General features: G+C 35.1%; 1 protein-coding gene across 2 annotated transcripts in view; it reads right to left on the bottom strand.

Annotated features, from left to right (window-relative positions):
• stra6 (signaling receptor and transporter of retinol STRA6) overlaps positions 1-21,050 on the bottom strand; it is a 64,550-nt gene that overhangs the window by 7,499 nt on the left and 36,001 nt on the right. For both annotated transcript variants that reach the window (XM_056452376.1, XM_056452377.1), the window contains exons 12-17: positions 16,187-16,262; positions 13,457-13,590; positions 9,702-9,819; positions 5,214-5,315; positions 2,655-2,818; positions 2,015-2,152 (exon numbers count right to left, since the gene is read on the bottom strand). In XM_056452376.1, the coding sequence (XP_056308351.1) occupies positions 2,015-2,152; positions 2,655-2,818; positions 5,214-5,315; positions 9,702-9,819; positions 13,457-13,590; positions 16,187-16,262 (732 nt within the window). The remainder of the gene's footprint in view (positions 1-2,014; positions 2,153-2,654; positions 2,819-5,213; positions 5,316-9,701; positions 9,820-13,456; positions 13,591-16,186; positions 16,263-21,050) is intronic.

The following is a 21,050-nucleotide window of genomic DNA, read 5'->3' as shown; positions in this document are numbered from 1 at the left end:
TTGACATGATAGCATCACGCAATTGCTGCAGATTTGTCAGATGCACATCCATAATGCGAATCTCCCGTTCCACCACATCCCAAAAGTGCTCTGTTGGATTGAGCTCTGGTGACTGTGGAGTGAACTCATTGTCATGTTCAAGAAACCAGTCTGAGATGATTCGTGCTTTATGACATGGCGTGTTATCCTGCTGGAAGTAGCCATCAGAAGATGGGTACACTGTGGTCATAAAGAGATGGACATGTTCAGCAACAATACTCAGGTAGGCTGTGGCATTGACACCCAGTGTGGTCTTCTGCTGCTGTAAACCATCTGCCTCATGGTTGGACGTGTTGTGCATTCAGATATGCTCTTCTGCAGACCTCGGTAGTAACGAGTGTTTTTTTTGAGTTACTGTTGCCTTTCTATCAGCTCAAACCAGTCTGGCCATTCTCCTTTGACCTCTGGCATCAACAAGGCATTTGTGCCTACAGAACTGCGCTCACTGGATATTTTGTCTTTTTTGGACCATTCACTGTGAACCCTAGAGATGGTTGTGCGTCAAAATTCCAGTTGATCAGCAGTTTCTGAAATACTCAGACCAGCCCTTCTAGCACCAACAACTATGCCACATTCAGAGTCTTAACATTCAGAGACTTAACTCGCATTTCTTCCCCATTCTGATGCTTGGTTTAAACTGCAGCAGATCATCTTGACCCTGTTTACATGAATGCATTGAGTTGCTGCCATGTGATTGGCTAATTAGAAATTTGCGTTGATGAGCAGTTGGACAGGTGTACCTAATAAAGTGGCCAGTAAGGTATGCATATATTACAAACACATGCACACACACGTTATTAATTAGGTATATACAATTTATGAACTATTTTTTATATTAGTAATTCAATTTTTTATTTTTATTTTTTCAAAGTTTGTTGCTCATTGTGGCAAACCATTTAAGTTTTGAAACCAAATGGTTTGAGTACTGTAACCTTGTTTATTGAGTCATATACACATATATTATTTGTGTTTATATCATCAAACATTTAGAGTATTAGTAACTTAAACATCGGTCTGAGTTCAGTTAATAGAATGAAATGTGTCCAAAGAACTATATACTGTAGCTACTCAAATGATTTGGTATTGCTTCTAGCATTAGAGTTAGATTTGGTTTGAGTTCTGCTTGATATAATCAGTTTATGAGTTGCCATAACTCTTTTCATTAAGTCAAAGCAACTTTTAACTTTTTTTTTTTACTTATTTTCACTGTTAGGTTTTACAGTGAATCACACACGAATACAGATTTATTTAATTGTTAATATGAAAAAAGGCTTTGTACACATGAAATATAATTAGTATTAAAATGATTTTAAGATAGTTTATTTTGTTATTTAATTAAAGATATATTTTACAATTATGGTGGTTGTTAGAATACATTTTAGCGTTTTGATTTAGCGTTACTGTAAAAATTTCATTGCTCTGTTAAACATTATTTGGAAAATATTTAAAAAAGAAAAGAAAATCAAAGCGGGGCTAATAATTCTGACTTCAGCTGTATGTATATATATATATATATATATATATATATATATATATATATATATATATATATATATATATATATATATATATATATATATGTTTATTTTGTTTTTTTTTCATAGTATCAGTTATGAAAATGTCTTTTTTTTAAATAAACATATCGTTTGTATTCATTTTTAACTATAGTTTAAGTTATTGTAGTAAATCAAATAAATTAGAAATGTTTCCTTGACAAGTTCAATGGTTTTTGAAAAATACGGTTAACGGTTTATTTTATTTCAAGTAACAAAAAGTGTCTCAGTTCCATAGTGGAAACCACCACAGTGCAACCATTAGTTTCATTAGGTATAGATCAACAATAAGAAAACTGCTCTAGAATGTTCTGTCTCCATAAATGTGCTAAAAAAGTGTCATCAGAATAAACCTAAAAGCTGTGAGTTCGAACCCAGACTTCAAAATGAAGAAAATGAATGAGAAAAATAGAAGCACAGACCTTCCTCAGCATCCCTCATCCTCTGTGCGGAAAGACCATCCTGACCGGAGCTCTGCAGCAGGAGCCCACAGAAGGCCTTCATCACAGGGTGAGACTGACTGACCTCAATCTTCAGGTAATGGGAGTAGCAGCGGTATCCTGAAGAGAGGACAGCAGAGGTCACAATAAGCAACATCCACATATATAAATTTTTTTTTAATTCAATCTTCTGATTTTTTTTTAATATATGATGAAGCAATCGACTTTTGGTGTGGCTGATTATTAAAAGTTATTGTTTTGTTATTAGATGTACTAGAATAGGTTATAGGCTTTCATATTTATTACACTACCTGAAAAAAGTCGTATTGTCCATCCAAGTTTTAGGAACAACAAATAATAATAATAACTTCTAGTTGATCATTTGGTATCAAAAGCGGCTTATATGAAAGGCAAAGGCCTCTTGAATTTGCACGTAAACAAAAAACAATTTCTGAAATAAACCGATTTTTTATAGTTCTCCCCTTATTTTGAGCATGATCGTGTAAAAAAGCACACACTGTGTAAATATAAATGTGCATTAGCATGTAATTACTTTAAATGAGAGCTCTGTAATGTCTATCAGGCAATGTTAAGGTAAGTAAAGTGCTCTTGTTAGATGTACCTGGGTCAAACGCCTCAACGTTGCGGTTCAGAAGGCTAATATCCAAACGTCCTAGGTGGACAATGTTGAAAAGAGCCGTGATGACGACCCTCCAAATGCCCAGGACCACACCAATCATCACATTAACCAGGAAGAGGATGTAGCTGAGCAGAAACAGACTCCCTCTGTGGAGAAAAAAAACAACAGCACATCAATCCCATCAGGCTTTACAATCTGAACTGTATAGTGGCACATATAAACAGTCACTAATTTTATATTTAAAATTGTTTACAAAATATAGAGATTAAACACAAAACCTGTGTGTTTAATTATACACACCAATTCTTTTTTATCATCAGTTTTGTGCTAAAATATGTATTTTTGATATATTTTTGTGAATAAAATATTGTTTATATTGCATAGTTTTTTCTAAATATGGTTACTTTCCAAATCAAAGCCCTTTCTTTGAAGATCTTGAAAAGGTTTAACATGTTTTTATCTCATCTAGACTGGACTAGGCAGTGGTTTATCTTCTGACTTTGACTAAAAAAGAGGAGTATATTACTCCAGTCTTACGTTCTTTACACTGGCTGCCTGTTTATTTGAGGTGAGTTTAAAATTTGACTTGTTTTTAAATCTCTAAATGGTACAACTCCTATTTATCACCATAAGCTACTGACACTGTACCTAAAATCCTGATCACGGTCCTAAAATCATGATCTGCTGTGCATCCCAAAATCAAGATTTAAAGTGCATCTGGAAAGTATTCGTAGCAAAAATATTCATCCTCATTTTTTATGTTACAGCCTTATTCCAAAATGGATTAAATTAATTTATTTCCTCTAAATTCTACACACAATACCCCATAATGACAATGTGGAAAAAGATTTTTTGAAATTGTTGCAAATTTATTAAAAACAAAAAACCTGAAAAATCACATGTACATCAGTATTCACAGCCTTTGCCGTGAAGCTCTAAATTGAGCTCAGGTACATTCTGTTTCCATTGATCATTCTTGAGATGTTTAAGCAGCTTAACTGGAGTTCACCTGTGGTAAATTCAGTTGATTGAACATGATTTGAAAAGGCATACACCTGTCTATGAAAAGTCCCAGGGTTGACTGTGCATGTCAAAGCACAAACCAAGCATGAAGACAAAGGAATTGTCTGTAGACCTCTGAGACAGGATTATCTCGAGGCAGAAGGCTGGGGAAGGTTACAGAAAAATTTCTGCTGCTCTGAAAGTTCCAATGAGCACAGTGGCCTCCAATATTCATAAGTGGAAGATGTTTGGAAGCACCAGGACTCTTCCTAAAGCAGGCCGGCCATCTAAGTTGAACGATTGGGAGAGAAGGGCCTAAGTCAGCGAGGTGATCAATAACCCAATGGTCACTCTGTCTGAGCTCAAGCATTCTTCTGTGGACAGAGGAGAACCTTACAGAAAGACAACCATCTGTGCAGCAATCCCCCAACCAGGCCTGTATGGTAGAGTGGAATTTGCTAAAAGGCATCTGAAGGACTCTCAGACTATAAGAAACAAAATTCTCTGCTCTGATGAGACTTTAATTGAACACTTTGGAGTGAATGCCAGGCATTACATTTGGAGAAAACCAGGCACCGCTCATCAACAGGCTAATAACATCCCTATAGTGAAGCATGGTAGTGGCAGCATCCTGCTGTCGGGATGTTTTTCAGCAGCAGGAACTGGAAGACTAGTCAGGATAGAGGGGAAGAAGAATGCTGCAATGTACAGAGACATCCTGAATGAAAACCTGCTCCAGAGTGCTCTTGACCTCAGATTGGGGCGACAGGTCACGTTCAAGTACACCACCAAAATATCAATGGAGTGGCTTCACAACAACTCGGTGAATGTTCTTGAGTGGCCCAGCCAGAGCCCAGATCTAAATCCTATTGAACATCTCTGGAGAGATCTGAAAGGGCTGTACACCGTCGCTTCCCATCCAACCTGATAGAGTTTGAGAGGTACGGCAAAGAGGAATAGACAAAAATTACCAAAGACAGGTGTGCCAAGCTTGTGGCATCATATTCATAAAGATTTGAGGCTGTAATTACTGCCAAAGCTGCATCAACAAAATATTGAGCAAAGGCTGTGAATACTGATGTACATGTGATATTTAATCTTTTTTATTTTTAATCAATTTGCAACAATTTCAAAAACTGTTTTTTTCACATTGTCATTATGGGGTATTGTGTGCAGAATTTTGAGAAAATAAATGAATTTAATCCATTTTGGAATAAGGCTTTAACATAAAAAATGCTAAAGCGCTATGGATACTTTCCAAATGCATTGTACATGTAGGGAAGATTGTGCTTTCTGCATTGAGGTGCCAAGGCTTTGGAACACCTTACCACCGTCAATAAGACCTTCCATCAACTGCTTTTTAATCTGACTTAAGACTTATTTATTCTCAAAGGCATTTGGCTGGTAGGAGGTATGATCGAGTTATGAGTCTGTTTGCCGTTGTCTGTTGATTTGTTGGAAAACACTTTAGCCAACAAAAGTGTTAAAAAAATCTGCTATATAAATAATATTGCCATTGTCATAAAAACAATACGTCACCTGTTGTTGAGATCTCTGGTTCCTCCGTCCTTTCTGATGAACAGAAACCTGGAGGCCACATGCTGGATCAGCGCAGCCAGAACCAGAGTCAACCAGAAGGGCCTTCAGCACAGAGAACATGCAGCGGTGAGATGCAGCTTAAGAGGCACTTATACAAAAGTTGGCCTTCATGATGATGACAGAAGGCTGATAAGAAAGCTTTGGTTATCAGAATAGTTTTTCGCTTTAATTCTGTTGATGATAAACGTGAGCAAAAAGCATCCCGGTGTGTAACGTTACAAGCATTTACTGTTTGATAATGGTACTATATGCTGCTTTGTTTGCGCTTTGTATGTGTGCCTCACAAGTTCCAGTTTTCCTTTTGTGGAATGAGATAACAGATTAAAGCCACTTGCTTGAAAGGTGCATCCTCTCAAGCAAGGGCAGAAAGTACGCTCTTGTTTCAGTTGACTGCGTCCATTTGGTGTTTTCAAGTGCTTTTTCTGGTGCTAGAAGACAGCATGGTGTGTTCTGGCTTTAAGACAATCACTTAAAGTTTTTTTTAAGTTTTTTCTTTCAACCACCTTCAATCACCATATAATATTAGCTAACCTAAAAATGACCCAAAAATGTCGTTACAAACCCCTGAGACCTTCGTTTATCTTGAAAACACAAATAAAAATAATTTAGATAGAATTTGAGAGGTCCCTGATCCTCAGGATTTGCAGTGGCCTGGCAACTGATTTGGCTTAGACTGGTAGACACATGTGCGCAGAATTATACGAGTAATATACTCTATAACATTATACAGTAACACAGTGTCCTAACAATTCGTGACGCGACAAGCAATTTGGCTGTCCGCACCAAATGCAATGCGACATGACAGAAACATTTAAATACAAGCCATTGATTTAAATACTAGCCACTGCACTCCATATGAAATGGTAATGGTTATAATCTAATTAATACATATTAAATCTCTTTGCACAGAGCCACAGTTCTGACTTTCGGTTTAAATGTTTTTATTACATTCACTTGTAAATACACTTTTTTTTTTTAAATGCGTACATAAAACTTACATTTTAACAATTAAACATACAAAAAAAAAAAAAAAAAGAAACATGAAAAAAATCCAATGGTAAAAGTAGGTACTATAGGTGTAGTAATAAACATTAATCATACGTTTGTAGAAAAGAAATAAAAGGGGACCACATTTTTTTCAAATAAAAAAACATTGTCTATTAGGGTAAACCAGATTTCTTCCAGATGTAATGTATCCATTAACTCTGTCGGCCATCATTTAAGAGTTGGAACTTCTTTTCTTCTTCCAAAAGAGAAGGATAAATTTTTTTGATTTTTGATGAGATCAACCCATATGAAACAAATTGTTATTGTACCCATGTAAGTCTCAAAAAATCTTTGGAAACTACAAATATAATTAATATAGAATCTGGTTCAATCGGAATGTCTAATGTGTCACACAATGGTGACACTACTGGAAATATTTTTTTCAATTTACACTTGGAATAATGAAGCCTATGAAGCACTTTAAACTGAATGAGACAATGTCATGCGTTAATGGAACATCTGTAAACCAGTTTAAGACTTTGTTCCTAAATTTCACTTGGAATTTATGCTGCAAGTTCAGATTTAATGTTCTCTATAGATGAACTTTTCACCTGTTCTAAACCCTTTTAAAGCAAGAAAATGGTACTACCATCTCCAAGACATCTTTCCAGAAATGTGTCCAGATACATGGGTGACGCCGTGGCATACTTAGAAATGTTAGACTTCAAGAAGTCTCTTATTTGAAGGTACCTAAAGAAGTAATTAGAAGGAATGCTGCATTTTCAAACCGTTAATTTACTTACAAGATAGTTATCTTACTTTTAACTTTCTGCTGTTTTCAGTAATATGGTGTTCAAACTCACATTGGTAGCATTTAACACTGAATAAAGCACCTGGACCCCATTTCAGAAAGGAGGTTAAGTGAAAACTCAGACTATGTTAACTCTGAAATGATAGAAACTCTGGGTTTTCCGTTTCAAAATGGAGATTTTTAAAACTCGAGAAAGCAGGGTAACCAAGCCTGTTTCTGAATAAAAGGTAACTCCCTTTTATTCTTCCTCCCTTTTTTTAAAGACGAAGCAGTATTTCTCGCCTTAGCCTTACGTTTCCACCCACCTATTTTTATGCTCATTTTGGAGATGCACATAAAAAAACGATTGATGGAAACACCAAGATGCACATAACTTTTGAAAACACACATAAAAAATGTATGCGCATAACTGAGTAGCATAAACTTTTTATTCGATAAGAAAAGATGCACATAAAATGCGATGGAAACAATTTTCCTGAACAAATTCCAGTATATGCGCATTAAAAAGGTCAAGTGATATTATTGTAAGAGAACATATGATGATTAAAACGTGTGTAAATGGACAAACCAGCAGGCTGAGCACATTGTAAAACATCTGAAATGTTGTTTTGGTCATTCTAAAACGCCTTAACCGTTTCTGTAATAGTGTTATTATATTATTAAGGACCTTCAGCGCTGTCAGGAGTGTCTGTGCTCCGTGTCTCACGCCTTCAAACACCAGCACGGGTTCATTGCATGTCTGCATTGTGGTGCAAGTCATTTATTAAATAAAGAAAAGATTCATGCAGCTTCTTCTACCACAAATTCTGTTTTTACTGTTGACATTTGGCGCCAGTTAATCAGGAAGTGACGATTTTGTTCTCTTTGATTTGTTGGATGGAAACGCTGCTTTATTCGCACATTTTTTATGCGATAATCCAGTTTTGCACATAAATTTAATTCACATTTTTGGACGAAAACACATAGCAATTGCCTACATTTCAGTCACACAAAGAACAAAGTCACGTACGAGAATGGTTTGTCCTTTTTAAATAAATAATTAGCTTAAATTCACTCACCTTCAACAGGGATATCTACTGTAACTAGATTAATGGGATTATTACTCGATCTAAAAACTACTTTTTAGTTCTGCTTACAATCTAAATGTCATATCAACCTCCACCACTTTATCAATAATAAAGGCAGACACACAAGTGCACTTTTACATCTATTAAAAACTCAATTTTTGAAATTTTATCTTAAACTGATCAACGTGTGTAAAAGTGGGAACCTTAAATTAAACATTTCCACAGAACATTGAGTTAAGGTTATATGCATTCTTGTTTTGTCAAAGTTGTTGTAGAAACAATGCAGAAGCCTATTTTATGTAATTTAATGCAATTATAACTGAAATAACTTCAATATTATGGCCAATTCCCCACTTTTTCAAGTGAAAAGTCTATAAACATCACACATTACATTACTTATTCTATTATACTTAAATATTTTAAATGTAAACGTGTGCATTAACTTGAGCAGCTGTTTTCCCATGATGTCTCTGTTTCACTGATGCTTTTTTAAATATATGGTCATATTTGCTATAACTTTTCATGACCACATCAAGTTTAGCTGGAGAAAGAAATGCTGATCTCTTTTTTTCAGATGTTGCCATGGTCACTCGTAATATCTGCGCTCCATTGATAATGCCTTTTTATAGTTGCGGTGTGCGCGCTTAACTCTGAGTTGGTCTACTCAAAGTTGATTGACCTAGACCTAACTAGCTATTCTGAAACCGAAAACTCTGAGTTTTTAATCTCTCTGTAAGTCAACTCAGAGTTCAAGTTTAAACTCCGAGTTGGTTCAACCTCCTTACTGAAACTGAGGTGATCATTAGTTGTTTATGTTTTGCCGACTTCGCAGTAATAAAAAAGCTAAAATAGAAATTTTACGTATTTTTAGGACAAAAATCGCTTGTTGTGGCATTGCGTCACATGTAGTTAGGACACTTTGCAAGCATAGGCCAACTAGTTTTCTTGTTGGATGTCTTCTGAGGTAAACAAACTGTATAGTAGTTCCCACAGGACTCATCTATTACTGTAGCTTCCGATGCATTTTATGTCATGTGTCAGTCTTGCATAATGTGCATTCGGCTGCCAATGGAAGTCAGTAATTACAGTTCATACCTAGCATATTAATATTATTTCGGTTAGAAAAACAAATCAGTCCACTTCATAAGAAATGCGCCAACCCCCTAGTGGTGTATGGGTTAGTTTGACGACAGATTTATGCGCTTTTTGAAAGCTTCAAAAGAAAAGCCACTATACAACACCATTATACAGCATGGATCAAATATATATTACTTTTGTGCATAAATTTATAATATTATGGAGAAATAAAATGTTTTGGGTGAACTATTAATTTAAGCTGAAACACGTTCCACACAGACATCGATATAAAATCTTATAAAAATGGCCATAATAAATACGGTCTAAGAGGCACTTGTCTATCCGCTGGCATTTATGATGATGAGAGAAGACTGATGGGAAGGCTTTAGAGGAGATGGGTGGATCAGAGGGTCACGACAATGAGAGCAGAGGGGACGCAGGTCATTCAAGACCATCATCTAGAAAAGGATGATTAAGGCCACTCACCACAAGTTGCCGATGATGTGGAAGAGCATGAGGTTTGTGCCGTATAGGATGGGGATGATGATGAGGAAGACGGCGAACAGAATGCAGATGAAGAACACCAGAGTCTGAATCGCCATGCCTGAACACAAACACACACATACACACAAAGGAGTAACGCAACATGCTTGTTAAACTGAATTTCATTTATCGTAATACAAAATCAATCCTATATTCATTCATTCATTTTCTTTTCGGCTTAGTCCCTTTATTAATCATGGGGCGCCACAGCGTAATGAACCGCAAACTTATCCAGCATATATTTTACGCAGTGGATGCCCTTCCATCTGCAACCCATCACTGGAAAACATCAATAACTTTCATTCACACACATACACTATCGACAATTTAGCCTATAGTGGATGTTCCTACTTATTTTTATTTTACTGTCTGCTTACGTTGAAAATAGTAACAGAACTAAATATATGTGATTACATTGTTAAATAAAAAATGTAAACCAATGTACATTACCTAAAAACAAATGACAACGTAAAAAACAACAAATGTATTTGTTTATTAAAAAAGCACAACATTTACATTCTTAATAAATGTTCTGCGTATACTCATCAGTGACTAAACAAAAAATTGTTAAGATCAAAATTCCAATCCAAAAATCTATGATCAAAAAACAATAAATCTGTTATGAATTTTACATTTTCGGCTCATATACACAACAATAACGGAACTACAAAATGTTATTTTATCTGAATAAAAACTGAAAACAAAAAGTAATGATAAAAAAAATTCAGTAAGTTATTACTATCTCATATTAATGGACTAATATTTAGATTAATATTAATATTTCTTATTCATTAGTTCACACCCATTACAGATATATGTTTTAAATTATTAATTTTTATAGGATGCTATACAGTTAGATACAGTTACTTCCATAAATATTTGGACATCGACACAATTCTAAAATTTTTGGCACTATACACCAACACAATGGATTTAAAATAAAATGAATGTCAGCTTTAATTTGAGGGTATTTACATCTAAATCAGGTGAATTCTGTAGGAATTACAACAGTTTGCATATGTGCTTCCCACTTGTTAAGGCTCCAAAAGTAATTGGACATTTGGCTTATAAGCTGTTCAATGGCCAGGTGTGTGTTATTCGCTCATTATTTCAATTACAATGAGCAGATTAAACGTCCAGAGTGCAATACAAATGTGCTGTTTGCATTTGGAATCTGTTATTGGAATCTGTTACTGTCAACTCTCAAGAAGAGATCCAAAGAGCTGTCACTATCAGTCAAGCAAGCCATCATTAGGCTGAAAAAACAAAACAAACCCATCAGAGAGATAGCAAAAACATCAGGCATGGCCAAAACAACTGTTTGGAACATTCTTAAAAAGAAAGAATGCACCAGCGAGCTCAGCAACACCAAAAGAAACAACTGTGGTGGACAACTGAAGAATTCTTTCCCTGTTGAAAAAAAACACCCTTCACAACAGTTGACTAGATCAAGAACCCTCTCCAGGAGGTAGTTGTATGTGTGTCAGAGTCATCAATCAAGAGAAGACTACACCAGAATAAATACAGAGGCTTCACCACAAGATGAAAACCATTGGTGAGCCTCAAAAAGGGAAGGCCAGATTAGAGTTCTAAAAAAGCGTTCACAGTGCTGGAACAACATCCTATGGACAGATGAGACCAAGATTAACTTGAACCAGAGTGATGGAAGAGAAGAGTATGGAGAAGGGAAGGGACTGCTCGTGATCCTAAGCAGTGAAGCATGGTGATAGTAGTGCCATGGTGTGGGCGTGTATGGCTGTCAATTGAACTGGTTCTCTTGTATTTATTGATGATGTGACTGCTGACAAAAGCAGCAGGATGAAAATGCATGTAAATAATGGATGTAAATACCCTCAAATTAAAGCTGACGTTCGTTTCATTTCAACTCCATTGTGTTGTTGTATAGTGCCAAAAAGGTTAGAATTATGTAGATGTCCCAATAATTATGGACCTAACTGTATGTATGTACAGTTGAAATTATTAGCTCCCCTGAGTTATTAGCCCCCTTGTCAATTTCTGTTTAACAGAGAGATGATTTTTTTCCAACACATTTCTAAAAATAATAGTTTTAATAACTCATCTTTAATAACTGATTTATTTTATCTTTGCCATGATGACAGTAAATAATATTTGACTAGATATTTTTAAGACACTTCTATACAGTATAAAATGACATTTAAAGGCTTAACCAGGTTATTTAGGTTAACAAGACAGGTTATTGTAATTAGGCAAGTTATTGTATAACGATGGTTTGTTCTGTAGACAGTCGAAAAAAAATTTGGTTTAAAGGGGCTAATAATTTTGACCTTAAAATGTTTTTAAAAAATTAAAGCTGCTTTTATTCTAGCCGAAATAAAACATACAAGACTTTCTCCAGAAGAAAAACTATTATCAGACATACTGTGAAATTTTCTTTGCTCTGTTAAACATCATTTGAGAAATATTTAAAAAAGAAAAAAAAAGAAATTTTAAGGGGGGCTAATAATTCTCACTTCAACTGTATATACACACACACACACACACACACACACACACACACACACACACACACACACACACACACACACATTAGATGAGCCAGCACCAAAGCCAAAACCGGAACTAATTCAACAAAATAAAGAGAAAAATCAAGAGAACCATAAAAAATATCAAATTTAGTTTATATTTTGTAGCTTGTAATTTGTTTTTGCTACACCTCCTTTGAATTAAAATGTACTAAAATCCCCATAAACCATAAGCTGTGACAGTTAGTTTTTTCATATTATGACGCAGTTCCTAGAAAAATGGAATTTTAAATGACACAACAGTGGGCGTGGCTTGTTTTTTCTACTGCGAGTTGAATGGATGTAGTAAAGTAGGCATTTCACTCAGAGAGATTGGGAAAAGGGTTTGGGCAGATTTATTAGAACCTAACAGACACCTCCTCCTCACCATTTCTGTTTGTTGTCAAAACTGACAGTTGAAGCAGTGTAATTAGGTATGTTAGACAAGTCTAATTCCTAAGACATATGTAATCTGACAATTTAACTGAAAAAACAAAACAAAAACAAAAAAACAAAAAACACACAATGCCCCCCCCCCTAAACAAACAAAAAAAAAAACAGGAAGTGCATTTTCAGATTTCAATGAAAGATTAGAGGGGAAAACAATTTTTATTTTCTTAATGACATGCACCGCTGAATTGTTCACCACAAAACTAACAATGTGAGATAACAAAATCATATGGTTAGTTCTGATTTCTCTCGGACTTTAATGTAATATTTTATGGCTAATAAAATGGTTTTGTTTAAATACAGCAAATGTCTAAATTAATTAATAAATGAATAAAATATACAAATTTACTCATTTATGCTGTGCACCATGTGTGTATGTCTATTCTATATGTATACTACATTAAAATATGCATGTATATTATTTAAAAGAACACTATACTGCACAAATTTACATTTAAAATGAAAGTTCCTGTTCTCATGTTCACTACCTGAAACAAAACAATAAGAAAAACTCAATTTGATTTTGTTTGTTCCAATATAAAATATCCAGAATCTAAATAGCATCTGAAAACAAAAAAAAGTGCAGCTGAATGTTTTAGATTGACCTTCAAATCGATTTGACACTACAGCACAGAGAGCGAGAACAAAGCAGCGTCTTGAACAGAAGAGTCTCGCATGACTTTCAGAGAACAGACGTGGTCTCACCGAGGCAGAGGAAAGCGGCCTGGTAGCTGGTGAAGCCCATCCAGCAGACGAGCGCCGGCCGGGATGGTCTGATACTCCTGTGGCAGTTAAAAACATTCAGGCTGTCTCCTCTGTACAGGCCCTTCAGGTTCGACCTGAGTCAACACACAAACAACTTATGTTATACAGCTATTATTTGAAAAAAACAAACAAAAAAAAAAACATGAATGTATTTATTTATTTAAAAAAGCACAACATTTACATTCTTAATAAATATCCTGCGTATATTCATCAGTGCCTAAAAAATATTTTTTAAGATCAAAATTCTATCTATATGGAATTTTCTGTTCATGTACGCATTAATAACGGAACTACAAAATGTAAAATGCCATGTCATTAAGCGTGAATCATCTCAGAGTGGTTTCTTGAACATGGCAATGAGTTCACTGTGCTTTAAATGGCCTCCACAGTCACCATATCTCAATCCAATAGAGCACCTTTGGTATGTGATGGAACGGGAGATTCGCATCATGGATGTGCAGCCGACAAATCTGCAGCAACTACGTGATGCCATCATGTCAATAAGGACCAAAATCTCTGAGGAGTATTTCCAGTACCTTGTTGAATCTATGCCAGGATTAAAGCAGTTCTGAAGGCAAAAGAAGGTCCAACCCGGTACTAGTAAGATGTACCTTATAAAGTGGCCGGTAAGTGTACATTAGACGATGTTCAGTCTAATAACAGGCAAACAACATCTGGACATACTGTAATAAAACTGTAATGAGGGCAAATCTCTTTATTAAGAGGGACTGAGATGGAGCTGCATGTCAAAATGCTAATAAAACTCTATTTGAAAAGTCATTATTATTTTTAATCTGGCGTTCCTGACTGTAATCACCTCATTCTCATTAGCCTGGTAAATGGTTTTTTCCTGTTTCACCTCCAGGTCTTATTCCTAATAGAAGCAGACAGTTATGATGAAGTGTGTAATAATGTGTAATGTTCTTGTGTGTGAATGCTGTGCTACCGTGAGAGAGATGATGACCAATGAAAGGAGGAAAATATGTTAATAAAATGATTTTTGTTTTTTAATTCACAAAAAATTAAAACCAAAATAAGTTTGTTTAAATTACTTACTTAAAAGGAGTTGATAGAACACAATTGTTGAGGCTTTTTTGAGACTGTTTTATGTTCAATTCACTTAAATTTGTAAATTTTTTCAATGAGTTAACATAATTCATGTGGTTCCAACACAAATCGACCCAGCATTTTTTTTTCACAGTGTACACTGTAAAAAGTGATTACTTAAAGTGAGTAAACCAATTGCCTTAACAGCAGCAAGTTGACTTTACAAAAATAAACACATTGTAACTTGGAACTATTAAGTTGACTTAATTTTTATAATTATGCTAATTGTACTTACTTTTTTAAAGTCAACTAATGCCTTTTTATAAAGTGCCAGACAGTTTTAGCACATCTGTTTTCAAATAATTACTGTAATTATCACAACATTACATATTTGGTGCTTCATAAATAGCCTGTATTAATTTTAGAAGACACACCGGAGTCTGGAAGAGAAGATTTATTTTACTGTATGTCATTTTGCAAGATACAGAAAAACTGGGAAAAAACAAATATAATAAAAGGTGTATTGGAAAAAAGTGATTAGTTTACTTTTATTTTTTAAAAAGTGAGTACAATTTGCATAATTATAAAAATGATTTCACCTTAACAGTTCCGAGTTTTAATGGGTTTACTTACATTATTTTTGTAAAGTCAACTTGTTGCTTAAGGCAATTGGTTTACTCGCTTTAAGCAACTAATCACTTTTTACAGTGTAGCTACATTTTATTATTATAAATTAATAAAAAAAATATAATAATAAAAATAAAATTTTAAAAATAAAATAAAATAAATGTAATAATTTACAAACATTTAATAGTAAAAAATAGAAGAATTAATGCAATCAGACACTAGCTAGATATGTTTCCATCTACTTATGTGCGCATTTTGGAATATTGCAAAAAAAAAAAAATAATGCAAATGCCAAGATGTGCATATACATTTTGAAAATCAAAGATTTAATAATTGAAAATTAAAAGATTTCACAAATTGACTTATTTTATTGAGAAACTACATTTATGTCAATAATGTTCATGTCTGGTGACTGGGCTGGCCAATTCTGGAGCACCTTGACCTACTTTGCTCTTAGGAACTTTAATGTGGAGGCTGAAGTATGAGAATGAGCGCTATCCTGCTGAAGAATTTGCCCTCTCCTGTGGTTTGTATTGTAATGCGCAGTACAAATGTCTTGATATCTCAGGCTGTTGATGTTGCCATTCACTCTTCAGATCTCTCGCACACTCCCATACTGAATGTAACCCCAAACCATGATTTTTCCTTCACCAAACTTGACTGATTTCTCTGAGAATCTTGGGTCCATGCGGGCTCCAATAGGTCTTCTGCAGTATTTGTGATGATTGTGATGCAGTTCAACAGATGATTCATCAGAAAAATCTACCTTCTGCCACTTTCCCAAATTATCAACTAGAAGTCAAGTTATTATTTGTTGCTCTTACATCTCAGATCGACGACAGGTAGACTTTTGTCAGGTAGTGTACTTTTAGTGTATTAATTCTACGGTTTTCATTTCAGTTATGTATTATCATTTGCAATATTCAACATGTAAATGCAACTGTGCATGTGACAAGTGTAGTTTCAGCAGGTTTGTATCAGTAATTACAGTCTGACCTGTGCAGGACCATGGACCTCATGAGCATGAGCAGATTGACCAGGCAGGACAGGGTCACCGCTGACACATAGCAAACTGAAACATACACAAAATCACATGAGCCGGAAAAAGGTCAATGCCAGACACACAAACACCCACTCACAATCTCAGCACTTTTTCCCGATGACTGATTGTAAGACAAGTTTGGCTATAGTTCAGTAGTCGCCCTTGCTGACTCCATTATTCATCTGCTGATTTACATGGGCTTTTCAAAGCAGACGTTGTATGTGATTAAAACACCGAAGCATGCAAACCTCCACCATTTAATCTGTAAATTCGCATTTGCATGGGTGCGTTAGCATACATTAGCATGTCAACGTTCAACAATAAACCTGTTCTAGCCAACAGCAATGATTTAAATGACTTCACAATTATGGTCTTTTTATTTCTACCAAATCATTAAAAAAATAAATAATTCACCACAAAATAACAATTTAGATCACACATTTAGCAGCTTTCAGTTTTATCCAGGCTCTTTCGTGCTGTATAATGGTGTTGGATAGTGGCTTTTATTTTTAAAGCTTTCAAAAGTGCACAAATCCACCATCAAACTAACCCATACGCCACCAGGAGGTTAAAGTATTGTGGTTTTGTAACAAAAATACTATAAAATCTGACAGTGCACTGAACTGACATATACGCTGTATGACATGGGTAGACACATACAGTTTTTCGTGACATTGTAAGAGTAATATACTGTGTGTGTATAACATTATACAGTACAGCCAACTAGTTTTCATTTGTCATCGTCTTCTGTGATAAACAATGGCTGCGCCCGAAATCGCATACTTCCCTACTATATAGCATGTTATGTGAGCTTAGCAGTATGTCTGATTTTTTAGTATTAAAAAGCAGTAGGCAAGAAGTACTTGGATGACATACTACTTCCGGCGAAATTCTAAAGTGTGCATCCAATGGAAGTCACGGTATCCCTTTTATGCCATGCGAGAGAATTAATGAATGTGAGTGAAGCAACGAGGGTTACGTGAACATGGCAGATGTAGTATGTCTGAATTCCATTCATACTACTCACATACTATCTAGAACAGGGGTGTCCAAACTACGGCCCACGGGCCATCTGCGGCCCGCAATCAGTTTTGTGGCAATACAAAAATGAACTATAAAAGTAATTCAATAAAAGTAATTCAATAAATGACCAACGGGTGTCGCTATCCATGCCTTCAATTAGGCAGCAGTTCTTGTTATGAAGTAAAACGAACCAAACAGAAACATAATTGATAATCACGTTATGACGCAACCAAGAAAAAGGAAAATCAACAGTGAGTGCAGGAAATTTCAGTCACGTTGGGGCAAAGAATATTTCTTCACAGAGGTCAGCGGGAAATATGTCTGTTTAATTTGCCAGGAATCAGTTGCAGTAATGAAGGAATATAATATTAAAGTACATTATGAAACAAAGCATCAGGCCTTCAGCTCTTACACTGGTGCCGAACGAGATCATAAAGTAAAACAATTAGCAGCTGCCCTATCAGCTCAACAACCGCAGTTTTTTCATGCTAATAAAGTGCAAGAAAATTCTATGCTGGCTAGTTATGAGGTAGCTCATAACTACATTTAAAACAACTCCAACTTTCTACTTTGTAAAGTCATTTACACCTAGAATGGCTTGAAGATGAGCAAATTATTGGGAAATTTTCATGTTTGGGTGTATCCCTATAATGGTTTTTCAGATATTACCTTTCATGTAGCTTGTAACGTAACTGTTTGTGAATATCAAAACTCTTTAAATTTCATTATTTTTTCTCTTTTAAAGAGCCTTTATTATGGATTTTTGAAAACAACCTTCCATGTAGTGTGTAACACAGCTCTAAGTGAAGTGAAATATCCAGCTAAGGCTTGAATCTGAAAGTTCACCATGTTTCAAACTATTAACTCATCTATAAAAGAGTCGACTCATAGTGCTTCAAATGAATCGCCACTGTATTGAGTCTTTAGCCGTGTCGCAGTGACATCGATATGGAAGTCAAGCCCCGCTTATTTATTGCAAGCGCAGACCCCGAAAAATTGAAAACTGTGGCCCCGTCCACAATCACTGTACAAAGAATTAGAGGAGGACAAACACTGCAGCAGATCCCGAGTTATGTCGCATAGACGCTGTGCTCTGAAGTGTGAGGGTAAGTTAGTATTATTTTCCCTACCCAAAGATGAGGTTGTGAAGAGTCAGTGGTTAAAGTTTATTTTTGCAAAAATACCTCAGCATTATAGCCCCAGCCTTGTGCTGTGTTCCTGTCATTTTTCTGACGAGTGCTAAGCAATCTACAAGCTTACAACAGGGGATTCATCGGCCGTTTGTTAAAGGTAGGATCAGAAAAGACTATTGATGTGTGGTACTTTGTCAGAGCTTGACAGGAACTTTACAGTACACAGTTCATGGATCAGTTTTCTCCTTTTCACAGCATAAGTAAGTGCGATTAAAATGGTTGCCTCCTTGTTTTCTCTAGCTTGCAAATTATGTATTTAATCGCGTTTGTTACTTGTAACTGCTTGTGCTGTATCTGGTTAACTCTTTATATTCTCATATTGCGTCTAAAGCCACGTTAAAAACGCGATGCGTGCTGCTTTGTTTATGGATTTAAATGCATTTGTGAGATCGCGATTCACTGCCGATTGTCGTTGCTATGGCCACCGTCAGCTGTTTTTACAGACGTGCGAAAGTCAAGTTTCAAAATAGTTCACCTTTTGCCACTGTGTGGATTAATACTGAATGTGTGTCATGGTTAAGAATATCGCAATATGCTTTAAAAAAAGTGGTGATCCTAAACTACCTAAAAAAGACCTACTTCCTACTCAGACAACTCTTACTTTGGCCCTCAAGGGATGTTTTTGGAGCAGAGACATGCAAGAGATAGGCTTGTGCTGTCGACATGATGAAAATATGCTGTTTTCTGTGCTGCAAATGCAAAAACACTTTTCATGCACTTCTAAAAGGCGAGGATTTGCTTTTGAATTGTTATGGTAGAACCTAGCTCTTACTTTTCATTTCAATGTGTTAACAAGTGCTGAGCAGGCCTCCAGAGAGGAAATGAAGTCTTGCTCTGAAATGTTTATCTCCACGTTCTATTCCTTCAATGCTTTTGAAGGGTGAAGGGGACCAAAAAGGTTGAACTAAGTGAGTTTTGCCAAATACATGTTAATATCTAAAAACATCAAAACAAACATGCCCAAAACCTAAACCCTTTTTGATTGCTTTGCTATCATTACTAGACATGCTCCTTAGTGCAGACTGGCTGAGATTTTGGGATCAGTCTGACACTATGTTCAAAAAGGTTTTTCAAATATTGCTTTAAATATGCATACACATTTTTGGGAGGAAAATATTTCAATTTTTTGCATTTAAAATGTTTAACTCTGGAACTGAGGAACTTGTAACTCTTAACTATAAGGTTCATTAGTTAATGCATTTACTAACATGATCTAATCATGAACAACACTTGTACAACATTTATTAATCATAATTGAACATTTACTAATGCATTATTGACATCTAAGTCCATGCCTATTAACATTAGTTAATGCACCGTGAGTTAACATGAACTAACAATGAACAACTGTATTTTCATAACTAACGTTAACTAACATGAAGAAATACTGTAGTAAATGTATTGTTCATTGTTTGTTCATGTTAGTAAATGCATTAATTAACATTAACTAATGAACCTTATTGTAAAGTGTGACCGAGGAACTTGTGGAAATAGTGAGCTATCATGATTCTTGTTCTTTATGTTTACTGAAAAGCAGTCACTGAACTGGAGTTTGTATTTATAATTAGTCTCTATAAAGTTTTGCCACATACAGTACATCTGTGAAAACAAAAGTCCCCTCCCTAATGGCTTTCAGTAATTTTGTTGTTTGCGCATTTTATTCGTTTAAAAACTTTTGTCTGAATTAATAACAGTTTTTGTTATGTTTTTATTTTAGTTGCAGTAATTTTATTACATTGTATTAAACTAAATGAAAATGAGAAGTATTAATTGGCAACTAGTAGAAATGAGATACTTCATTATTGTTATTGTCTGTTCTAATAATAGTAAAAGTTTACTCTTTAATTTAAATATACAATTCACCAAAAAAAAGTACAATTCACACTGTTAACAAACCATTAACTAAAATTTGCGCAATAAACTACTAATTAGCTGCCATAGTTTCAACAGGTTGTTCAACACACCACCCACCGTTGCAGTTAAAAAAAAAAAATTGCAATGTTATTTGGAACTGAATGCAGCCTTAATTCTGTAGCATATCCGCTTGTTAATTGTGACGTCACACGAAGTGGCTTTCAGGTTCAAGCGCTCTATCAAATTGTATGGGGAGACTCAACAAACGGTAATAATAAATGTTTACAAAGCGCTGAAATACGTTCGAAAATCATGATTGCAATAAATCTCCATGCGTAATATATAATGGCCAGACTGTGATTCATTTTTTATAAATTGTTAAAATATTGGTGTCTGTGACACAGTCCAGAGACTGTAGTGTACACCATGATTTTATATAAAATTCACTTTAATGTGTGATATGACTAAAAAGTGGTCATAACAGAATATTTTCTCAATTCGAATGAGCAGTAGTTTGGACCCAGAAACATTATTTCATACAGCACAACTTAAAAAATGACTTATATTATGAAAAAACTAAATGTTTTTTTTTTTTTTACTATGGATTTCCAAACAAAATGACTAACTTATAAACGCTTTTAAAAACAAAATAGGTTAAAATTAACTCTCCCCTTTTGATTCCATTCAGCCGATTCTGGGTGTTGTGGGAACAATTTTAGCTTAGCTTAGCATAGATCATTGAATCTGA

This window comes from Danio aesculapii, chromosome 25 (genome assembly GCF_903798145.1).
Source record: "Danio aesculapii chromosome 25, fDanAes4.1, whole genome shotgun sequence".
NCBI classification, from domain to species: domain Eukaryota; kingdom Metazoa; phylum Chordata; class Actinopteri; order Cypriniformes; family Danionidae; genus Danio; species Danio aesculapii.
Note: the sequence above shows the minus strand (reverse complement) of the source record. Positions and strands in the feature narration are given on the sequence as shown.